This window comes from Primulina eburnea, chromosome 13, assembly GCF_022965805.1.
Source record: "Primulina eburnea isolate SZY01 chromosome 13, ASM2296580v1, whole genome shotgun sequence".
Lineage (NCBI taxonomy): Eukaryota > Viridiplantae > Streptophyta > Magnoliopsida > Lamiales > Gesneriaceae > Primulina > Primulina eburnea.
In genome coordinates, this window is record NC_133113.1 from 24693685 (window position 1) to 24713830 (window position 20146).

Genomic DNA, 20146 nt, shown 5'->3' on the forward strand with positions numbered 1-20146 from the left:
CATGATATTATATGTAAGGTGTTTCAATGGTTTTAATGTGCTATTCCCTTCATTTGATTCATGTTATGTATTGATACACTTTGTTGTATATTATGGAGGCATTTTATGTCTCAATTGTGAAAAAGAGAATACAAGAGAATACAGTTTTCAAAGTGTTTGATTTAATGCCAAAGAGAGAGTTTAAATGATTTATTGGATTGATAGATACATAGTCAAAGATTGCATGCAATTAGTTGATCAACGACCATAGGCTTATATCCCTCAGAGTTATCGATTTATATCGATGGGATATAGGTATAGAGATAGAGATACTATATAGATATCAATCCAACATAGAAAAGAGAAATACCATCTTATTGTTATATTATGCTATGTTATTCATGTTTCAAGAGTTGATGGTAATTAATGATTTCACAGCCATGTTTTACAGAGTATGATATATATCCATTGCTATGTAAGAGTTCCACTTGCTGAGTTTTATACTCATTTAAGTTATTTCATGTGATGCAGATAAGAACGACGAGCCGGGACGTTGATTGAAGCCGAGGTCATATGCATGAGAGAAGGAAGGAAGAAGGCTATTTGGCTAGCTTTTTGACATGATCACAAAAATGATATTTTGTATTTTTGTTGTATCATTTCATTGATCATGTATATACTTTTGATATATTGAAATGTATTTTGAATCCTTCCTTCCTTCAAAGAAAATTTTAAATTCCGCTGTTATTTTTTTAAATGGGTTAGAGGTGTCACAGTAAGGGTGTGTAGGAAATGTAGGTAATGAAGATGAAGGTTCAAGGGGTGATAAAGGAGTCTTGAAGTGCATTTAGTTGAAGGTTACAAGTCAAAAAGTTGAATGGGTTTGAATTTGTTTCTCATTCCCTTGTTGTAGCTGCACTTATTCTTTTCTTCTAGCTGTTAACTCACGATCTTAGACTGCTATTATCTGATATTTTTCACATGTGAGAGTGTGGGTTTGCTAGACAATGAAGGTGAGTGTTAAAAGGGTGGTTAAAGGTGTCATAATATGCATTAAGGTGGGAGTTACAAGTGAAGGAGTTGAATGGAATTTGAATGGCTTCCTTCTCTCCTTTTTAGCCGATTATTTTCCTCATTTTTGCTACATTTTTTTGTTTATTTACTAGCATGATGGGTTAAAGAAGAATTAAGATATATTTTTGTGTTTGAATTTACTATTAACTAATGAATTAAAGGTAAGGAATTGTATTTACCTTAAAGGCTATATGAGTGTGACTTGAATGGATTTACTACACTTTTGAATTGTCTTGACCGAAATTATTACTCTTTTGCATGGTATTTTATTATTTAAACTTTGCATTTTAATTGTTTTAAGGTTTTAAATATCCATTATACATTTTAGTGAATTTAGAATAAACTCTTGCATGTGGTATTGCAGGATTTAAAATTTAAATATTTAAATGCTATTATTAATTTTTTGAATATATATTATACTTAGATTAATTCATCCTCATTTGTTTACATATTTTAATTTAAACTTTAATTAAATATTGAACCTAAAAGAATTTATTTAATAACTTAGCTCCCATTAATTTAATAAATCCTAAAACATTCTTTTTCTTTAAATTAAATTATTCCTTGACTTACTTAAATTTAGGAATATTTTCTATTATTAATCTTATTTCTAATCTCCAAACTCTAGCCCGACATCGCGTATTTATCCTGAAAAGATAAAACTAACCATCTACTCTTAAAATAAATAATCATGATTTAACAATTATAAAATGAATTAAACACTTCATATATTTATAAAAATTCATTTTTAATTTAAATATTAGCAATTATGCATGGCTTATACGTAATCTGATTTTCGGGTTCTACAGCAATCACTCTTTTCAAATGTCATCATCTTCACCAGCTTATATCTTGAACGCTATTGTGGTATTTTTTTAATCAATTTATGCCATGAAAGACGAAGTAATCTCAGGAGTATTTCGTCTACTAGAGTCATGACTCAGGTGATTTCTTTCAGCTTCTTCCCTGGATATATTCATGATAGAGTTGTTGAGTGTTTATGAGAAGAGTTCAGTCAATGAAGAATGGAAGATTATCAAGAACATCAATGGGCACACACTGCTGATAGACGAGAGTTTTTTTGCAAGCCTATTTCAGTTACCTTCTGAATGAACCACAAGTTTCTCTGATCTTCCAAAGGACAACATCTTTATTTAACGTTGATAAAATTATGAAAAAAGTAACTCGGACCATTGAAGAGGTCCATGGTGGAGATTGAGATGATCATTTCATCAACGAAAACTGGGGAACATATCACAAATGTAACTGAAGTGGTGAAATCAGTAGAAGTTCAAATTCCTTCAGCTGCAATTCTTGAAACATTTTCATGTGACTGAAGTGGTGAAATCAGTAGAAGTTCAAATTCCTTCAGCTGCAATTCTTGAAACATTTTCATGTATGTATCTGTGAGGAACCAGTTGGCTCCGAACCCTCCAGTAGTTGAAGAATTAGTTCAGTAGCGAACCAAATGGTAATTCAAGAAACTGAAACTGAAGGTGTTGAAGCAATTGAGCTAGTTGATGCTACTGGACCGAGCTGTCAGTTGATCGCACTTCATGATCCCAAAATGCATATCATTGTTGAATAACCAGAATTGGAGAAAGAGATGATTTTCCAAAGGACAACATCCTCTCAAATATGAATGGAATAAACTCTCTTTTGTCAAAAGTCAAGACAGGTCAGAAACAGACTACTGCTGACATCGAAAACTTCAAAGACAAAGTGATCAAGGATCTCAAGAATCTATCCAAAGATATTCATTCCTCGTTCATCCAACTAGACTCCATGAGAAAGAACTGTGCTAAACTAAACTGAACTCCAAACAAAACATAACCGATCTAAGCAAAACTAAACTTCAAACCAAATGGAACTGACTAAGCTAATCTGGTTTACACAAAACTAGACTAGTTAATTAGAACTGCCTCGGACCTAAATTGAAATGTATCTCAAACACTTTTATCAATTCATCAGTTATCATCATTCAGTCTCAAGGACATTAGTTTACACCATAAGGCTAAACTGATTTTTGGATAAATTTTCCATATCTTGCTGATACAGCCAGAATCAACCGCATTACATTTTATATGTATGTCAGGAATGAAGACCTGGGGAAAAGACGCAGCAACGACTACATAATCCGAGTTTTGGTGGTCAAAATTATGCAATATTTTCTAGATTACAGTGAGAGAATGTGTGTGAATTCCTTTATATGTGACAAATTCTCAAAAGAAAATTAGAGACAGAGGAAAAAAGTAAAGGTCAAGAAAATCTGTCAAATGGCTGCTATACTAAGATCATTTACCTTCCTCTTAATTGTGGTGGTGCTCTCTATTTTGATTTGTCCATCCTCAAGTGATCCAGAGGAATTGATCAATCAAATTTGTAGTCGAGCTCTAGATTCTCGAATTTGCCATCGTTTTTTTCATAAACGCGTCTACTCTCCAAGTATGGATATGAAAGGACTGTCCTATATAATTCTAGGCGAATCTATGTCGCTGATAGAAAACACACATACGCTCATACAGATATTGAAAGCTCGTGAGCCCGATAAAGACATACAAAATCGTTATCTGAATTGTGAAGATAACTACAAGGTATTGACATATGAACTTGATAGCGCGGCCTCGACATTTAGTAAAGGAGATTATAGTCGCATGCTGTTTTTCATATCTCAATGTGATACATTGATCAGAAGCTGTGAAAGTGTTGTAGGGCCACAAGTGTCTCAAATATTGAGTAAGTTGTGACCATTGCAGTTCGGAATCTATAAATAAAGATTCAGATCACTTGAGTAGAGGCTATTCGGAGTTATAAAATTTCAAGAATAGTTACAAAGTTTCAAAGTTAAAGCAAAACTGCTCATACACTAAGGAACAATTTACAAAATATTGTATATGATCATTGAGGAGCATTAATTTCTATGGATTCTTTGTAATTCATTGTATTCGAGAAAAGTTCTTATACTATTTTTCATTCAGTTGAGTAGACTAAGAATTGCATTTTTGGCAGCGTTAAATCCAAACTAAACTAGGTTTTTTTCAAATCGCTTGAAAATATAAAACCTACTATTGTGAGCCTTATCAAAAGGAAGAAGGAGTGATGTATGAGCTTAAGTTCTATGAACATCCATAAACAAATTTACGTACATTTTACTTTCAGTTTACTTAGTCAAACAATTATTTGAAGTGTTCTAATATGTCAGTTTGGCTTCTTTCCTCACATATTTGTTAGTCAACTTACATTGACAATTGAGAATATCAAGTTAAGTTTTGAACCACTCTGAATTAACCTTTGAACAAGGTATTTTAGGAAGTGTTTATTCAACCCCCTTTTTAAACACCTCAATCGATCCCATAAACATTTCGTTCAGATAGACATGATATGGTATTGAAGCTAAGTTATTTGCCAAAATTTGAGGTATGTAATCCAAGACAAATATATATAAAAATTCAAAAGCATTGAAAACACATGTCTTTTGGCCTTTCAAATGTTAGTGTAAGGCTTGAGATTATTAGTTTTCATTAAAATGATATTCGGAAGATATGGGAATGCATGATGTGCGAGGAGAGGAGAAAAGACATGAGAATTAAGAGTTTGCAAGACCGCACCCGCACCTAAAACAGGAGTGCACCCGCGGTCCTAAATTATGAATTTGTGCAAGAAAGGCCGAAGCCACACCGCACCCGCGGTGCTAAGAGACACCGCACCCGCGGTGAATGTCCAGTAGGGTGCCTAATTTTGATATTGCGAGACCGCACCCGCGGTGCAAGAAGACCGCTCCCGCAGGTGACAAGACCGCACCCGCGGTCTTGCACGGACTGCACCCGCAGTCGCTATTTTGGGAAAATGCTAGGGTTGCCAAGAGCATATCGCACCCGCGGTGCTAACGTGACCGCACCCGTGGTGCTGCATGCGAGAAATCCACCATCTCTTCTTAACTTGACACATGGCACATATATATATAGATTCTGAGCTGAGTCCTCATTCATCATTCCAGAAAAGAAACCGCGCCACCGAGAATTCCATGGAAGAGCTTCAAGTTTTCATGGCTTAAAAACTAGATTGTGCAAGATTTAGCTATCTGATTTCAAATCCGAGCTTAGATTATTGATTCTGGCATTAAGAGCTTCAAAGTGAGGTAAGTTTCTTTAAGTTCCAGCATGGTTCGAAGTTTAGGTGTTGGAAAAATTCTGATATGGTTAGGTATATGTGTTCTAGTGATTATTGTAAACTTATATTCGCAAACAGATTAAGAAAATGATATGATGTGTGATTGTTTGAGGCTTTCAGTATGTATATGATTAAATATACACAGATTTTAAGGTTGGGCATGGTTATGAGATTAACTATGAATTGAGAACTATGATGTGTTGATATAAGTGAGAATTGGAGTGACCGGTATCGAGAATTACGTTGTTATGCCGTCAAATTGTATCTAGACTAGTTACAGATTATATATATATATATATATATATATATATATATATATATATATATATATATATATATATATATATATATATATATATATCTTGGTAAGATTAGAGATTGATAAAATATATATCACATTGCCATTTCAGATTAGTGTCGACGACTTTAACATCGAGACCTCGATATCGATAAAGGTTTAGCGACGAGAAAGGTATAATGCATGTTTTTGTTTGGGGAGATATAACTCAAATGAGATCACATTTGAGTTTCCCAACCAAAATCACATACTAGATTTATTGTGTATCATGAATTATGATTGTGATTTGTTTATGGACTTGTATTCAAATCTGTTGAGATGATTATGCATTGTTTACAGATTGTTATGCATTGCATTTAAGATAGGGAGTCTTGACAGATCCGTCAAAATTCTAGATGTTCGGTGATATCACAGCTTAGGGGAATATCATTCTCCTATTGTAGATGTGGATACAGATCAGGCCGAAGTCTAGGAATAAGACATACCGTCACCTCGATTGGGAGGGTAGGTGATAGATCGTCTTATTCACACCGGGATCCCTAGAGTTCTAGTCGAGTCGAGTCCAGACATGGTTTGATTCGCATTGCATTGCATCTTTATATGGAAGACATTCATTATAGCATGTTTCATGTTTAGATTGATATATGCATGTACACATGTTTATACTGGGATTTGTTCTCACCGGAGTTTCCGGCTGTTGTTATGTCTGTATGTGTGCATAATAACAGGTGGGACAGGATCTGGGTCGAGACAGAGATGAGATCGTGATAGCGTGGTGACCTCGGGCGCAGCAGAGGACTAGGGGTTTTTATTAGAATTGTACTATTTGTATTTGGTTTGTTGTAGTAAACCTTAGTTGGATTAGTGTACTAGCACAAGACATGTTGTATGTTTGTAATATAAATAAAGAATTTATGCTTGTTTACATACAGTAGAATTAATGTTGAAAAGCGAAAAATTGACACACTTTTTATAGTAAAGATCCATTTAATCCCAAAGAAATGAGTTAGAGCCCGGGTCCCCACAGTTAGAAATTTGATTTATGTTGAAAAAATGATCAAAACAAGTGGCTTCAGAATGAGTTATGAAAAAATGACAATTCTAGAAATTTTGAAGTTTGTAGAGATCTTAATGATGAGAGGGTTGACAACTGTGAAACTGAAATATATGGTGGTAATGAGAGAAAATATGATGAATATTTTGATTGGGTATTTTTTGATAATGACTTAGACAATGAAATGAATGAGCATGAAAATGTGGTGGATGAAATAACAATGATTGATAATGTTATAACTAAAATAGTTGAGAATATTTTTTTGTGAATGAAGATAATCATGTTGATGAGCTTACTTTGTGTACAAAAAGAACACACAAGTTGAATTTTCTTATCCTGAACAAGAAATGCAAGATTCTACATTAATAGCTACGTTAAAATATGTTGAAGGGAATACGAATTATTCTTTAAATGATTTTTCTAACTTTTTTTGGTCAAGAGTTTGAGATCAATGATGAATTTCAAATAGAGTTATTTAAGATTTAGTTACATGAGTCCTTTGAAATAGATGTTCAGAAATCCAACAAAAAAACATTTATGATGTTAGATGTGTGACACTAAGTTGCAATTGGAAAATATGGCATCACAAATAGAGAATTCATCACGATTCTCTATACGTGTTTATCATAACACACATACGTGTGGCCTTTAATATCGGAGGAAAATGCATCAACTAGAAACTTCAGACTTTGTAGCAAATATTTTGATTGAAAATTTTAAAAGACAACTCAGCTTGCCTGAACCAAAAACCATAATTGCGATGATGCAAAATAAAGGTGTTGAAATTAGTTATTTCAAAGTATGGAGCGGGAGACAAGTTTCTGATATGTTACTTGGCAGTCCTAAAAAGAGTTATAGAATTTTGCCTTCATATTTGCACATGATTAAACAAGTGAATAAGTCTCAAAATATGATTTGGTGACAGATTCAACAAGTAGATTTAAATATATGTTTCTAGCATATGGGGCATGCATTCATGGGTTTCATAGAATAAGAAAAATTAAATATGTTGATAGAACAATTTTAAAGTGAAAATATAGTGGTTGTTTACTTGTTGTTACGGCCCAAGATGGTGACTTTCATCAATATCCTATAGCATGGGCCATTGTTGATTCTGATAATGGTGATTCATGGGCTTGGTTTTTGCAAAAGTTGAAGTAGTTTATTCATGATGATCCTAACTTAGTAATCATTTCTGAAAGACATATTAATTTTCTCCGTACTGTATATGAGCACGCATTGCATGTGCTCGTGGAATCTTTTAAAAAAGTGTCTAGGGAAAAAGTGGGTTTGATTTTTTTATGAAAAAACATATGCATACAAAGTATCTGAATTTAATGAGTTGTACGGAAGTTTGAAATAAAGGTATTCTAACATTGCATTGTATCTTCAAAATTTATTCATATCCTGACAAATGGTCTAGAGCTTATTCTCCGGTGCTAGTGTAGACAATTAAATTTGTTGTCCATGAAATTATGACAAGTACAAAATAATATTAAATATCAAAATAATTCTATTTATTGGGATATTAAATTCCTACAAAAAATAAATAGTTAATTGATATTTTAATATATTTTGTGTGAGCAAATCAAGATTTAAATCAAGATTGCAATCTTGTACTAAAAAGAGAAGAAAATACTAACATTTTAGTATTAAAATCCAATCTTGTATAAGATGGAAAAGAATACTAATATTTTTAGTATTTGAAATCAAATATTATGGTTAATGGAAATAAATCATCAAATCAATCATGAGGGGCCAATCAAATCACGACACCTCATCAAATGAAAATGGAAAGAATTTGCATCCTTCGGCTATAAATAGAGGGGCGGAGGGGCAAGGAAAACATAACACAGAAGGCAAAGAAGTAGAGAAGAGTTCAAGGCATAAATCCTCTCAACTCAAGCTCTTCAAACTCAAGAAGATCAACGAAGTTCAAGGCGTGATTCAAGGCGTTCATCGTGTTCTTCCTCAAGTTCATCCAAATTCAAAAGAATCTTGTTCTTCATCAAATTGAAGATAAACAAATTCAAAGCACGATTCACGGCGTTCATCACGTTCTTCTCAAATTTTGAAGGTTAATTCGATATCAAGGTTTTGACCCATTGAATTAACGTTATTGAAGAATCAAATCACCTTCTACAAAAAAACCAAATACTCAAGAAATTCAAATTCTACAAGAGATCGTCATTGAAGAGAATAATCAAGGGATCATTTAGAGATTGCATCCACAAAATTTTATTTAATTCGAATTGTATCGTTATTTCTTTTGCGAATTTGCGAAATAAAGAAATTTGCGCTACAAATTTCTGGCACGCCCAGTGGGACCTCTCTACCCTTCATCTCTTCTCTTCAACCAAAAAAAGACAACATGTCGGTCGATGATAAAATCTCAAACACGAGTGTTTCTTATACAAAATCAGTAGGAAGCCTCGGAGTCGTCACACGGAGTATGTCCAAAAGGATGCAAGTATCATCTGGAGTAGCTCACTTCAATGAAACCACTCAAATGGATGAAGGTGAATATTCATCATCCATTCCTCGATCATCATCAAGCTACTTGTACACCTCAAATATGGCACCCGCAATGGTGACGAGCGCCACAACCTTGGAAGATCAAGTAGCGAATCTGACGAAAGCCATAGAAGGACTCGTCAGACATGTTCAAGAACAAGACTCTCAAATTACAAAATTGATGGACAAGATAGATAATGCCGACGCAAGCCACATGAAAGGAAAACATCATGAAACTAACGATGACATTGAATCGTCATCTGAAGAAAGAGAAAAGGTTCCAGCAAATAAATTTCATGTCTCCTCCGATGGAACAATCCCCATTGACCAGCTAAAAGAGTTCATTATGGGGACTATCAAGGACAAAATTGATGGATGCTCAAAGTCTTCTCTAGCTTATGCCAAGGCATATTCGCAAAGAATTGATAATCTAAGAATGCCGATGGGCTATCAACCTCCAAAATTCCAGCAATTTGACGGTAAAGGGAACCCGAAGCAACATGTAGCTCACTTTATTGAAACCTGTAATAACGCTGGCACGTATGGAGACCATCTGGTAAAGCAATTTGTTCGTTCACTAAAGGGAAACGCATTTGATTGGTACACTGACTTGGAGCCATACTCGATTGATAGTTGGAACCAATTAGAACAAGAATTTCTCAATCGTTTCTACAGCACCCGACGAGTGGTCAGTATGGTTGAGCTAACGAACTCACGACAATGGAAAGAAGAACCTGTCATTGACTATATCAATCGTTGGAGAAACTTGAGCCTTAACTGCAAAGACCGATTGTCTGAATCCTCTGCCATTGAAATGTGTATTCAAGGCATGCACTGGGGACTTAGATATATTCTTCAAGGAATCCAGCCAAAGACATTTGAAGAATTGGCTACAAGAGCCCATGATATGGAGCTAAGCATGGCTGCAAGTGGGACAGATGGGCCTCCGACTCAAGAACATCATAAAACTAAAGAAAAAGAACGTTCTAAGGAAGGAACCAAGTCTTTCGCTAGGACCCCGATCAAAGAATCTATGCCAATCAACGCAACCCCGGTCAAGGTAAAAGGAAGCACAAGTGACAAGAACAACCCAAAGAAAGAAACCTCGCAAGAAATTGAACGGAAAAGATTGACTTTAAAAGAAATGCAAGCAAAGAAATATCCTTTTCTTGATTCTGACGTTTCTGGAATATTCGATGATTTGGTTAAAGCAAACTTGATCGAGTTGCCAGAAATGAAGCGTCCTGAAGAAGCTGAGCGAGTGCATGACCCAAAATACTGCAAATACCACCGATTGATCGGACACCCTATTCATGATTGCTTTATATTCAAGGATAAAGTCATGCAGTTGGCTCACCAGGGAAAAATCACACTTGAAGAAGATAATGCAACCGCGAATAGAGTCGAAGTCCAATCGAATGATGATGAAGTGCATAACCATGATGATGTGTCTTGCTACATGACAAATTTACAAGGAAGTTCCTTCGATGAAGTTTGTCATTCTGAAACAGAAGACGACTGTATGACAACCTTGGCATTTACCGACGAAGATCTATCGTTCGGTTCTGGATTTCACAATCGACCACTATTCATCACAGGATATAGTCGTGAGAAAAAGGTGAATAGAATATTGATTGATGGAGGTTCAGCAGTCAGTATTATGCCCTTGCGCACAATGAAAGAACTGAACATTCCCATGGAAGAACTTGCAAACAGTCGTCTTATGATCCAAGGATTCAATCAAGGGGGGCAAAGGGCTCTTGGGGCTATAAGACTAGAATTAGTGATGGACAATATGACCTCAAGTGCATTATTTCATGTCATAGATGCCAAAACGTCTTACAACATGTTGCTTGGTAGACCATGGATTCATGAAAATGGGGTTGTTCCATCTACATGGCATCAATGTTTTAAATACTCCCGAGACGGAGTGGTGAAGAAGGTTCTTGGAGATGAGAGACCATTTACTGAAGCTGAATCACATTTTGCTGATGCCAAATATTACTTTGAACATAAAAAGACAAGAATCGAAGAAGATGTACCAAATCAAGAACCCAAAAAGCAGGACGACGAAACCTCGGCGGTCCCTAAAGGCCAGTCGAGAGGCGAGTTACCCCTCCAAAAGAGGGATCCCTTAATACTCCCCCTTACAAAGCTTGACGGATTCGTTCGCCCAACTCAAGGTATCAAAGTAGAACATGGGGACTGCTCAGACCTACAAAGCATTAAGGGTTTTGATCCAAAAGCTTACAAACTTTTCGTTAAGGCTGGCTATGATCCAAGGGAGAATCTTGCATTAGGTAAACTTCCCTCGGTAGTTTCTGACAAACAGGGGCATGGACTGACTACTACTCCGAAGATGCCGAAAGAAAATGGATATCCCATTCAAAAAACTCGAGCAGGGCTTGGGTTCGTCCCACCAAGCCCTGTCCGCATCGCCATCAAAAGAGTCAGTATCAACTATACTGCCGAAGAAGGATTCTCTTCAACGAATAATGCCTGTTACGAAAAACAACGAGTGACTGTCTTCGATAGGCTAGGCCGATGTAAAAAGTGGAAAGGTAGGAACAACAATCGTAAAGAGTTAAACACATCTAATCATCTGAGGGAAGCAAATAAACAACAAGAGCCAGGAAGATTGCGGAGTCTGATTCCATCCCGTATGAAGCGACACACTACCTTGATCATATCATGCGGTAAAATTCTGAAAGCCAAAATAAAGACTGTGGTTTACACACGAGTCCAAGAAAACGAAGATGATATAGAAAGTGTAGCTTCATGCCACATCACCTCAAAGGAAGAAGAGGCTCCGTTGGAGGAAGATGCTGAAACCGCCTCTCCTGAACTCGAAAGTGGAGTTAAAGCCACAACAGACGAGCTAAAAGAAATTAACTTGGGTAGTCTGGATAACCCTCGACCAATCTACCTCAGCGCCTTGTTGTCCATTGATGAAGAAGAAGCATATGTCGAGCTACTGCACGAATATAAGGACATATTTGCATGGTCTTATAAAGAAATGCCCGGATTGGATCCGAAGGTGGCGGTCCATCATTTGGCTGTCAAAAGAGGAACTCGACCTATCAAACAGGCACAACGAAGGTTTCGTCCTGAGTTAATTCCACTTATTGAAAATGAGGTCAACAAGCTCATTGAAGTCGGATTCATCCGTGAAGTCAAATATCCCACATGGATATCTAGCATAGTCCCTGTAAGGAAAAAGAATGGACAAATCCGAATTTGTGTTGACTTTAGAGATCTCAATGAAGCGTGCCCTAAAGATGACTTCCCATTGCCCATAACTGAACTCATGATTGACGCTACCACGGGTCACGAAGCGCTATCTTTCATGGACGGATCATCTGTATATAATCAAATTCGCATGGCACCGGAAGATGAAGAGCTAACCGCATTTCGCACTCCGAAAGGTATATATTGTTACAAAGTGATGCCATTTGGATTAAAGAATGCCGGTGCTACTTATCAAAGAGCAATGCAAAGGATATTTGATGACATGCTCCACAAAAGCGTTGAATGTTACGTTGATGATGTGGTTGTCAAGTCAAAATCTAGGAAGAGACATCTCGAAGACTTAAAGGAAGTTTTTGATCGTCTGAGGAAGTACCAACTTAAGATGAACCCACTGAAATGTGCATTCGGTGTCACATCAGGAAGATTCCTAGGATTTGTTGTTCGACAGGGAGGGATCGAAATTGAGCAAGCCAAAATTGATGCGATCTTAAGAATTCCTGAACCTCGGAATATCCACGAGCTAAAAAGCTTGCAAGGGAAATTAGCGTATATCCGGAGGTTCATATCAAATCTGGCAGGTCGATGTCAACCATTTAGCCACCTCATGAAAAAGGGAGTTCCATTCGAGTGGGATGAATCTTGCAAAAAAGCTTTCGAAAACATCAAGTCTTACTTGATGAAGCCTCCTGTGCTGGTTGCTCCAATTCCCGGACGTCCATTGACTCTCTATATCACTGCTCAGGAATGTTCTGTTGGAGCTTTATTGGCCCAAGATAATGAAGACGGGAAGGAAAGTGCATTATATTATTTGAGTAGAATGATGACGTCAAATGAATTGAACTACTCGCCAATAGAGAAGTTATGCTTAGCCCTTGTATTCGTCATTCAAAAGCTAAAACACTACTTTCAAGCCCACATCGTTCGTCTTGTTTCAAAAGCAAACCCATTAAAATACGTCATGACAAGACCAGTTCTTTCTGACAGGCTCGCAAGGTGGTATCTTCAACTGCGGCAGTTCGAAATTATATACGTTCCTCAGAAGGCTATGAAGGGGCAAGCCTTAGCTGACTTCCTAGCAGATCACCCAATCCCTGCCGATTGGGAGTTATCTAATGATTTTCCAGACGAAGACGTTTTTGTGATAGAAGTTGCTCCCCCTTGGAAGATGTACTTTGACGGAGCTGCGCATAAAGAAGGGGCTGGTGCTGGAATTGTATTTGTCACATCTGAAGGGGAGGTGTTGCCGTACTCATTTACTTTGACTCAAAACTGCTCAAATAATGTTGCTGAATATCAAGCTCTAATCCTTGGGCTTGAAATGGCGGTCAACATGAAACAACTACGTCTTCAAGTGTACGGAGATTCCCAGCTAGTGGTCAATCAGCTGCTCGGATCATATGAAGTCAAAAAGCCCGAATTACTCCCATATTGCAATTATGCTAAGAAACTAATGAGATGGCTTGGTGATGTGGAAATCGAGCATGTTCCGAGAAATAATAATAAGCAAGCCGATGTGCTTGCCAAACTTGCTTCCACACTTGCCATGCCAAATGATGAGGCTCGTGTACCAATCTGCAAGAGTTGGGTCATACCACCATTATTTTACGATGAAAGCGATGAAGAAATGGAAGATGATAGCTATATTGTCGAAGTTCTCGAGATTGAAAAAGAAGATTGGCGTCAGACGTTTGTTGATTACCTGAAGTACGTAAAGCTACCAAAAGACCCACGCCAAAGGATAGACATTCGACGACGTGCAGCTCGTTTTATCTACTTCAAAGGTACTTTGTATAGACGTTCGTTTGATGGAGTCTTCTTACGTTGTTTAGGAGATGAAGAAGCCACCCAAGCCGTCGAGGAAGTCCATCCCGGAATTTGCGGTGCTCATCAGTCAGGCCCAAAGTTACATTTTCGGCTAAAAAGAATGGGTTATTACTGGCCAACGATGGTAAGAGATTGCATGGATTATGCACAAAGATGTCAAGCCTGTCAATACCATGCAAATTTCATTCACCAACCGCCTGAGCCACTACATCCTACAGTAGCATCTTGGCCGTTTGATGCATGGGGCTTAGATGTAGTAGGGCCCATGACTAAGTCATCTGGAGGACATTTGTACATCTTAGCGGCAACAGACTACTTTTCCAAATGGGCTGAAGCAGTGCCTCTGAAAGAAGTGAAGAAATAAAACGTAGCCAATTTTATCCGCACCCACATTATCTACCGCTACGGGATTCCTCGATATATGATCACCGATAATGGAAAGCCCTTTTGCAATAGTTTAATTGACAAACTCTGTGAGAAGTTCGGTTTTAAACAAAGAAAGTCTTCCATGTATTACGCTGCTGCTAATGGCTTAGCTGAAGCTTTCAACAAGACATTATGCAATCTGTTGAAAAAGATAACTTCTAAATCAAAAAGGGACTGGCATGAGAGAATTGGAGAGGCTTTATGGGCATACAGGACTACTTATAGAACGCCTACTCAAGCAACGCCTTATGCATTAGTGTATGGTGTGGAAGCTGTCGTCCCCCTTGAACAACAAATTCCGTCACTGAGAATGGCCGTGCAAGAAGGCTTGACAGAAGAAGAAAATGCACGTCTGCGCCTTGAGGAATTGGAAGCTCTCGATGAGAAGAGACTTGAAGCGCAACAAAGACTTGAGTGTTATCAAGCCCGTCTCTCTCGGGCATTTAACAAGAAAGTACGATCACGCTCATTCCAAGTTGGTGATTTGGTGCTCGCAGTGAGAAGACCTATCATCATCACCCATCGAACTGGGAACAAATTCACATCTAAATGGGATGACCCATATGTTGTCAAAGAAGTATATACCAATGGTGCATACAAACTAGTGGCTGAAGATGGTTTAAGAATCGGCCCCATAAACGGGAAGTTCTTGAAACGTTACTATGCTTAAAAAAAAATAAAAATAAAAATTCGAAAAAAAAAAAAATTAAAAAAAAAAAATCGGAAAAAAAAAATCCAAAAAAAAAAATTCGAAAAAAAAAAAAATTCGAAAAAAAAAAAAATTCGAAAAAAAAAAAAAAAAAAAAAACTCCTGGCCCGCATGAGTATAAACTGTGCACGGCACCTCCCAAAATAAATTATCAAATTTTGAACTACGTTATGACTTGATCCCTCTGTTGGGTACGTAGGCAACTTAGATATTTTCTAAGTGCAGTCTCATTAATTTGTTGTTTTCTTTTCACATGCAATAAAAAATTTATTTAATATATTCATTGAAAAGTAAGCACGGTAAAAAAAAAAAAAAAAATCGGCAACAAATAAATTTCTAAGTGTTTTAAGAATAATGTTCATCACATAAAGCAGCAAGGGAATAAAATATCATAATCAAATACTAAACAAAAAGGTTGAACTTCTTCAAATCTTCTTTGGCAGCTTCGAGACGAGTCTTCGACGCGTTCAGATTCTCAATAGCTTCGTCATCCAATGGGGAGATATCTCCAATCCCGATGATCTCTGCTTCAATTGTATGAACCTCTGCTTGAGCACCGGAAAACAATCGCTGTTGTCTCTTCAAGGAAGAAGATAAGAGTTTCTTTCGCTTCTTTAAATCACCAAGTTCCTTAACAGTGCGCTCCAAATCCTCCTGAGTGGATTTGACTTGGCTTGCTTCTTTGATCTCTTTTGTCTTGGCTTTATCAAGACGATCTTTTGCTTCACTTAATTGTTGTGCAAGAGCCTCCTTAGCAGTCTGTTCGGAAGATCTCGAACAAGCTTCACCAAAAGCAGCAGCTTTGTCAAAAAGAGATCCCAACAACTCTTCCAAACCAGAAAAATCAAAACCGTTGAGGCTCTTCATTGTACCAAGCACCAAGAACACTTCGTCTTTGAGAGAAGAAATGCAATCAACCGATGTGTTTGTTATCTTCTCACGAAGGTCCAACCACAATCTCTGAAGGAAGTCCTTTTGATGATCAAATAAAAATTTTCCTCCGTCGAACACAGCAAGTGCAACAGGTTTAGGAACGACGCTGGGCATTGTTGAAATAGAACTCTTCTTGGATATTGTGTCACCAGCTGAAAGGATTGCAAGTGATTTTTGACTCTCTTGCGAACCTCGAATATCATCGTTCAACAATTTGTGCTCCAACTAAAAGAAAAATGCGGAGTTAGAAAAAATTTTATGAAGATTATTATGCTAAAATAAGATAAGGAATGGATCACACCTCTCCCACAAAGCTTCCCGTGTGCTGCTCGTCCCTAGTTGCACAGTCGATATCAATGATTTTTTGATTTGAGGGGTCAGAGTCCTTTTTGGTTCTTTTCCAATGGCAGTCTGCATTGCTACTCTCACTGTCTTCAAGATTCTTTCTCTTGTTAGATGTAGGAAGCTCAATGGCACGAACGTTGCGTTCTTTAAGGAAAGTATTTGAGGGCATATGTAGAGGATCCTCCCCAAGAAAGTCATCTCCATTATCACACACTTTGCCTTCTTGCGAGTTTTCATATGAGACAGTGAGAGACATGATATTTTCTTCCAAGTAATTTCCATGGACTGCAGCCCACCATTTCTTGTACTCATCAGAGCAAAACTTCTTCGCATTTGGGGGTATAGAAGGAAAGCGCACCTTAGACATGGAGTTGGATAAAACACACAAACGCCAATAAAGAAGTCCATCCTCCAAAGAAGCTCTGCGAATATCTCGAGTAAGAACCCCGGGTATGGTTTGGTAGAATCCGAACTGACGACTGAAGCGGTGAGGACTATAAGGCTCAATGATAAAATGACCTCCTTGACGCAAAGACAGATAACTGGAACGGATGGCAATAAAATAATTCTGCTCGAATTCCTCCGCGTTTCCATTATCGAGATACAAAAAGTCTTTGTTTCTAGTGATCATGGTGCATGTCCAAGAAACAAAATCTCCTTTGTGAATTTTCTTGCGAGCTTCACTCGGATCATAGTATTTTGCACCCCCTTCTCCGGAAAAGCTCGCCATTTTGGGGCTGCGCACTCCTTGCCAAACTTGAAAATGTGTCTTAAAGTAATGTGCAAGCCAGCCATAGATAAAGTGGACGGGAAAAGTCGAAGAAACCTGGGATGGCTTTGAAGAGCCAACAATTTTATTGAGACCTCTGTAGATGCTCGTCAATGTCGGAACAGCGAGGCCCACTTTACGACCATTGGCCATAATGCTTGCTATTTTGAAGGTACTCGGACGGATTGTGTTAGCATCATCAAAAGGAAGGATGAATGCACATAACCAACAAGATAAATATGCTGCCAAGCATGTCTCATCTATTGAGTTATCTTTGATCCCAAGCTTCGAAAATATAGCCTTCTCTGCGATGGACCAGCTTTCATGCACATTGAGGTCACCAAGGGGGTTATGCGTAGACTTAGGGCGCACTGTCTTCTTATCTTTCCGTGGAGGTGGAGAATGATACCTTAAAGATTTTTTGAACCAAAATCTAACCCATTGGTCGATGGTCACATGGGGATGTGGTTCGCCTTTCGAACTCCCGCGAAGTAGGTGGTAAGCATGAAACAAGTAGTTGCAAGAACGAGGAAAAAATCTACTGCCCGCTTCATCAACACCGGTAAGCTCCTTGGCACTAGGAACAACTTCGTCATATAAATGCCCGGTGATAGGGAGACCCGATAAAGAATGTAAATCCCACAAAGATATAGAAAGCTCCCCAAGTGAAGTCAACAGGGTATTGTTTGCTGGACACCATGCCTCGCAAAACGCCTTCATGATATTTGTGTTTCGATCATACGTGAACAATGAAGCATACACTGGATCATATATTTGCGCCGCTCGAAGCTTGTGATCACATCGACTAAGAATGTCTTCGGTCCACTCCCAATAACCTTTAATATAATGAAACTCGCCAGTGAATCGAAGTGTATCATCCCACGTCGCCTTGCCTTCAATGATCCGACGGCCCAATGACGATAAATGAATATGCTCTTTTGATTGTTGATGGTGAGTTGCTCGTAAAGTCCAAACTTTAGAAGTTTTGTTGAAGGGAGTCTCGATCGACCACTCATCGGTGTAAAGTGGGTTTGTCAACCGCGGCCATGGCTTTGCATAACGACCAGCTACGGGCTCATCGACGACCAAGATAGTGCCCTTTTCTTCGGATTGACTCTCGTCGTCAAGTATCACCAAGTGTTGAATGCCGGAAGAATATATATCTTTGAAGAAGACCATTGTGCTGTATAACACAAGAAAAACAAGAAATCAAAGAAAATCAAACACTGACAAGGAAATATTGTTCGGAAACAAGAAGCCGAAAAAAAAAAAAATGCTAATTCATGCAATGTATTTCTTACGGTATGCAACGAATGTTTTCAAACAAAAAAAGAGGTCCAAGTAAAAAGTGGTTGTTAACTACATTCTTCACCAACCTTCAATGTGCCGAAGCCGGAACTCAAGATTTGAGGTATAAAAGAAACAAGTGCCTGTACAGCAATTACCTATCATTCATGAACGTGATTAAAGATTTCTCCTAGTTTTCCAAACCTTATACTTACGTGAAGCTATTTTAATCAAGTTGTGATTAAGGGTTAATGCAAGGCAATTTTTTTTTGAGAAAAGATGACATGCAAGCAAACTTACGTGCCATTCAAAAAACAAAAGCATGTGGCAAAATACATGAGACCAAGTAAACTCCACCACCATGTGTACGTGTCAAGTGTGTGGTGTAAAATCAATTCACATCTTATTTAATATTTGAACGCTGCACTTTGTTCAAAACCCATGACTTTCAAACAAGAGGCAACACCCATGCTATTCATGAAAAAGAAAATAAACGGCGGTGGCTACGAAAAAATTTTTTTTTATCGAAGGCATGAATAATAAAAAAAAAAAAAGGGTGAGAAAGTGTACCTGCTGCTTTGATCGAGAGAGGAATATGTATGTATTAGTGCATCTATCTTTTATAGTTGAAGATGGTACATGCAAATAAAAAAAAAGTTCCCATCTCTCGGTTGTTTGAGTAAGGAAAAAAAAAAAAAATCTGTGTGTCAAAAATTATGGGAAAAGTTGCAAATTTGGGAATAAGAATTTGTATGAAGAAGGATGAAATTTATTTCCTAATATAGAAATAAAAAAGGAGGAAGAAAATAACGGAAGTCAAAAAAAAGGGAGGAAATTAAAGAAAAGAAGGAGAGGAAGGAAGTCGTAAAAAAAACGGGGGGGATGAGAAAGAGAACAGTGGAAATAAAGTGAGGAAAAAAAAAAGGGGGTAGTCGGATTTGTCTCAAATATCCGAGGAAAATCAAATATCCGAGAAAAAAAAATCCAACTTCTTCAACAAAGAAATTATCGTGACTTGTTCACTTAAAAAAAAAAAAATCAATTCGTGAATAAGTCCCGAAGGGGCAATTTGTAGACAATTAAATTTGTTGTCCATGAAATTATGACAAGTACAAAATAATATTAAATATCAAAATAATTCTATTTATTGGGATATTAATTCCTACAAAAAATAAATAGTTAATTGATATTTTAATATATTTTGTGTGAGCAAATCAAGATTTAAATCAAGATTGCAATCTTGTACTAAAAAGAGAAGAAAATACTAACATTTTAGTATTAAAATCCAATCTTGTATAAGATGGAAAAGAATACTAATATTTTTAGTATTTGAAATCAAATATTATGGTTAATGGAAATAAATCATCAAATCAATCATGAGGGGCCAATCAAATCACGACACCTCATCAAATGAAAATGGAAAGAATTTGCATCCTTCGGCTATAAATAGAGGGGCGGAGGGGCAAGGAAAACATAACACAGAAGGCAAAGAAGTAGAGAAGAGTTCAAGGCATA

The 20146-nt window shown here is 37.3% G+C and overlaps 1 protein-coding gene across 1 annotated transcript; it reads right to left on the reverse strand.

Moving 5' to 3' along the window:
- Window positions 1-15388: 15388 nt before the first annotated feature.
- Window positions 15389-19195, reverse strand: LOC140809659 (uncharacterized). Its single transcript, XM_073167358.1, has 2 exons — window positions 16532-19195; window positions 15389-16455 (listed from the first exon to the last, which is right to left on the reverse strand). The coding sequence occupies exons 1-2, from the start codon at window positions 18521-18523 to the stop codon at window positions 15700-15702; spliced, it is 2748 nt and encodes a 915-aa protein (XP_073023459.1). The 5' UTR covers window positions 18524-19195; the 3' UTR covers window positions 15389-15699.
- Window positions 19196-20146: the final 951 nt, after the last annotated feature.

Coding starts and splice junctions, on each gene's coding strand:
- LOC140809659 (XM_073167358.1), bottom strand. CDS start 18,523: ATGGTCTTCTTCAAAGATATATATTCTTCCGGCATTCAACACTTGGTG. Junction 16,456..16,531: donor CGGGAAGCTTTGTGGGAGAG/GTGTGATCCATT, acceptor TTTTTCTTTTAG/TTGGAGCACAAATTGTTGAA.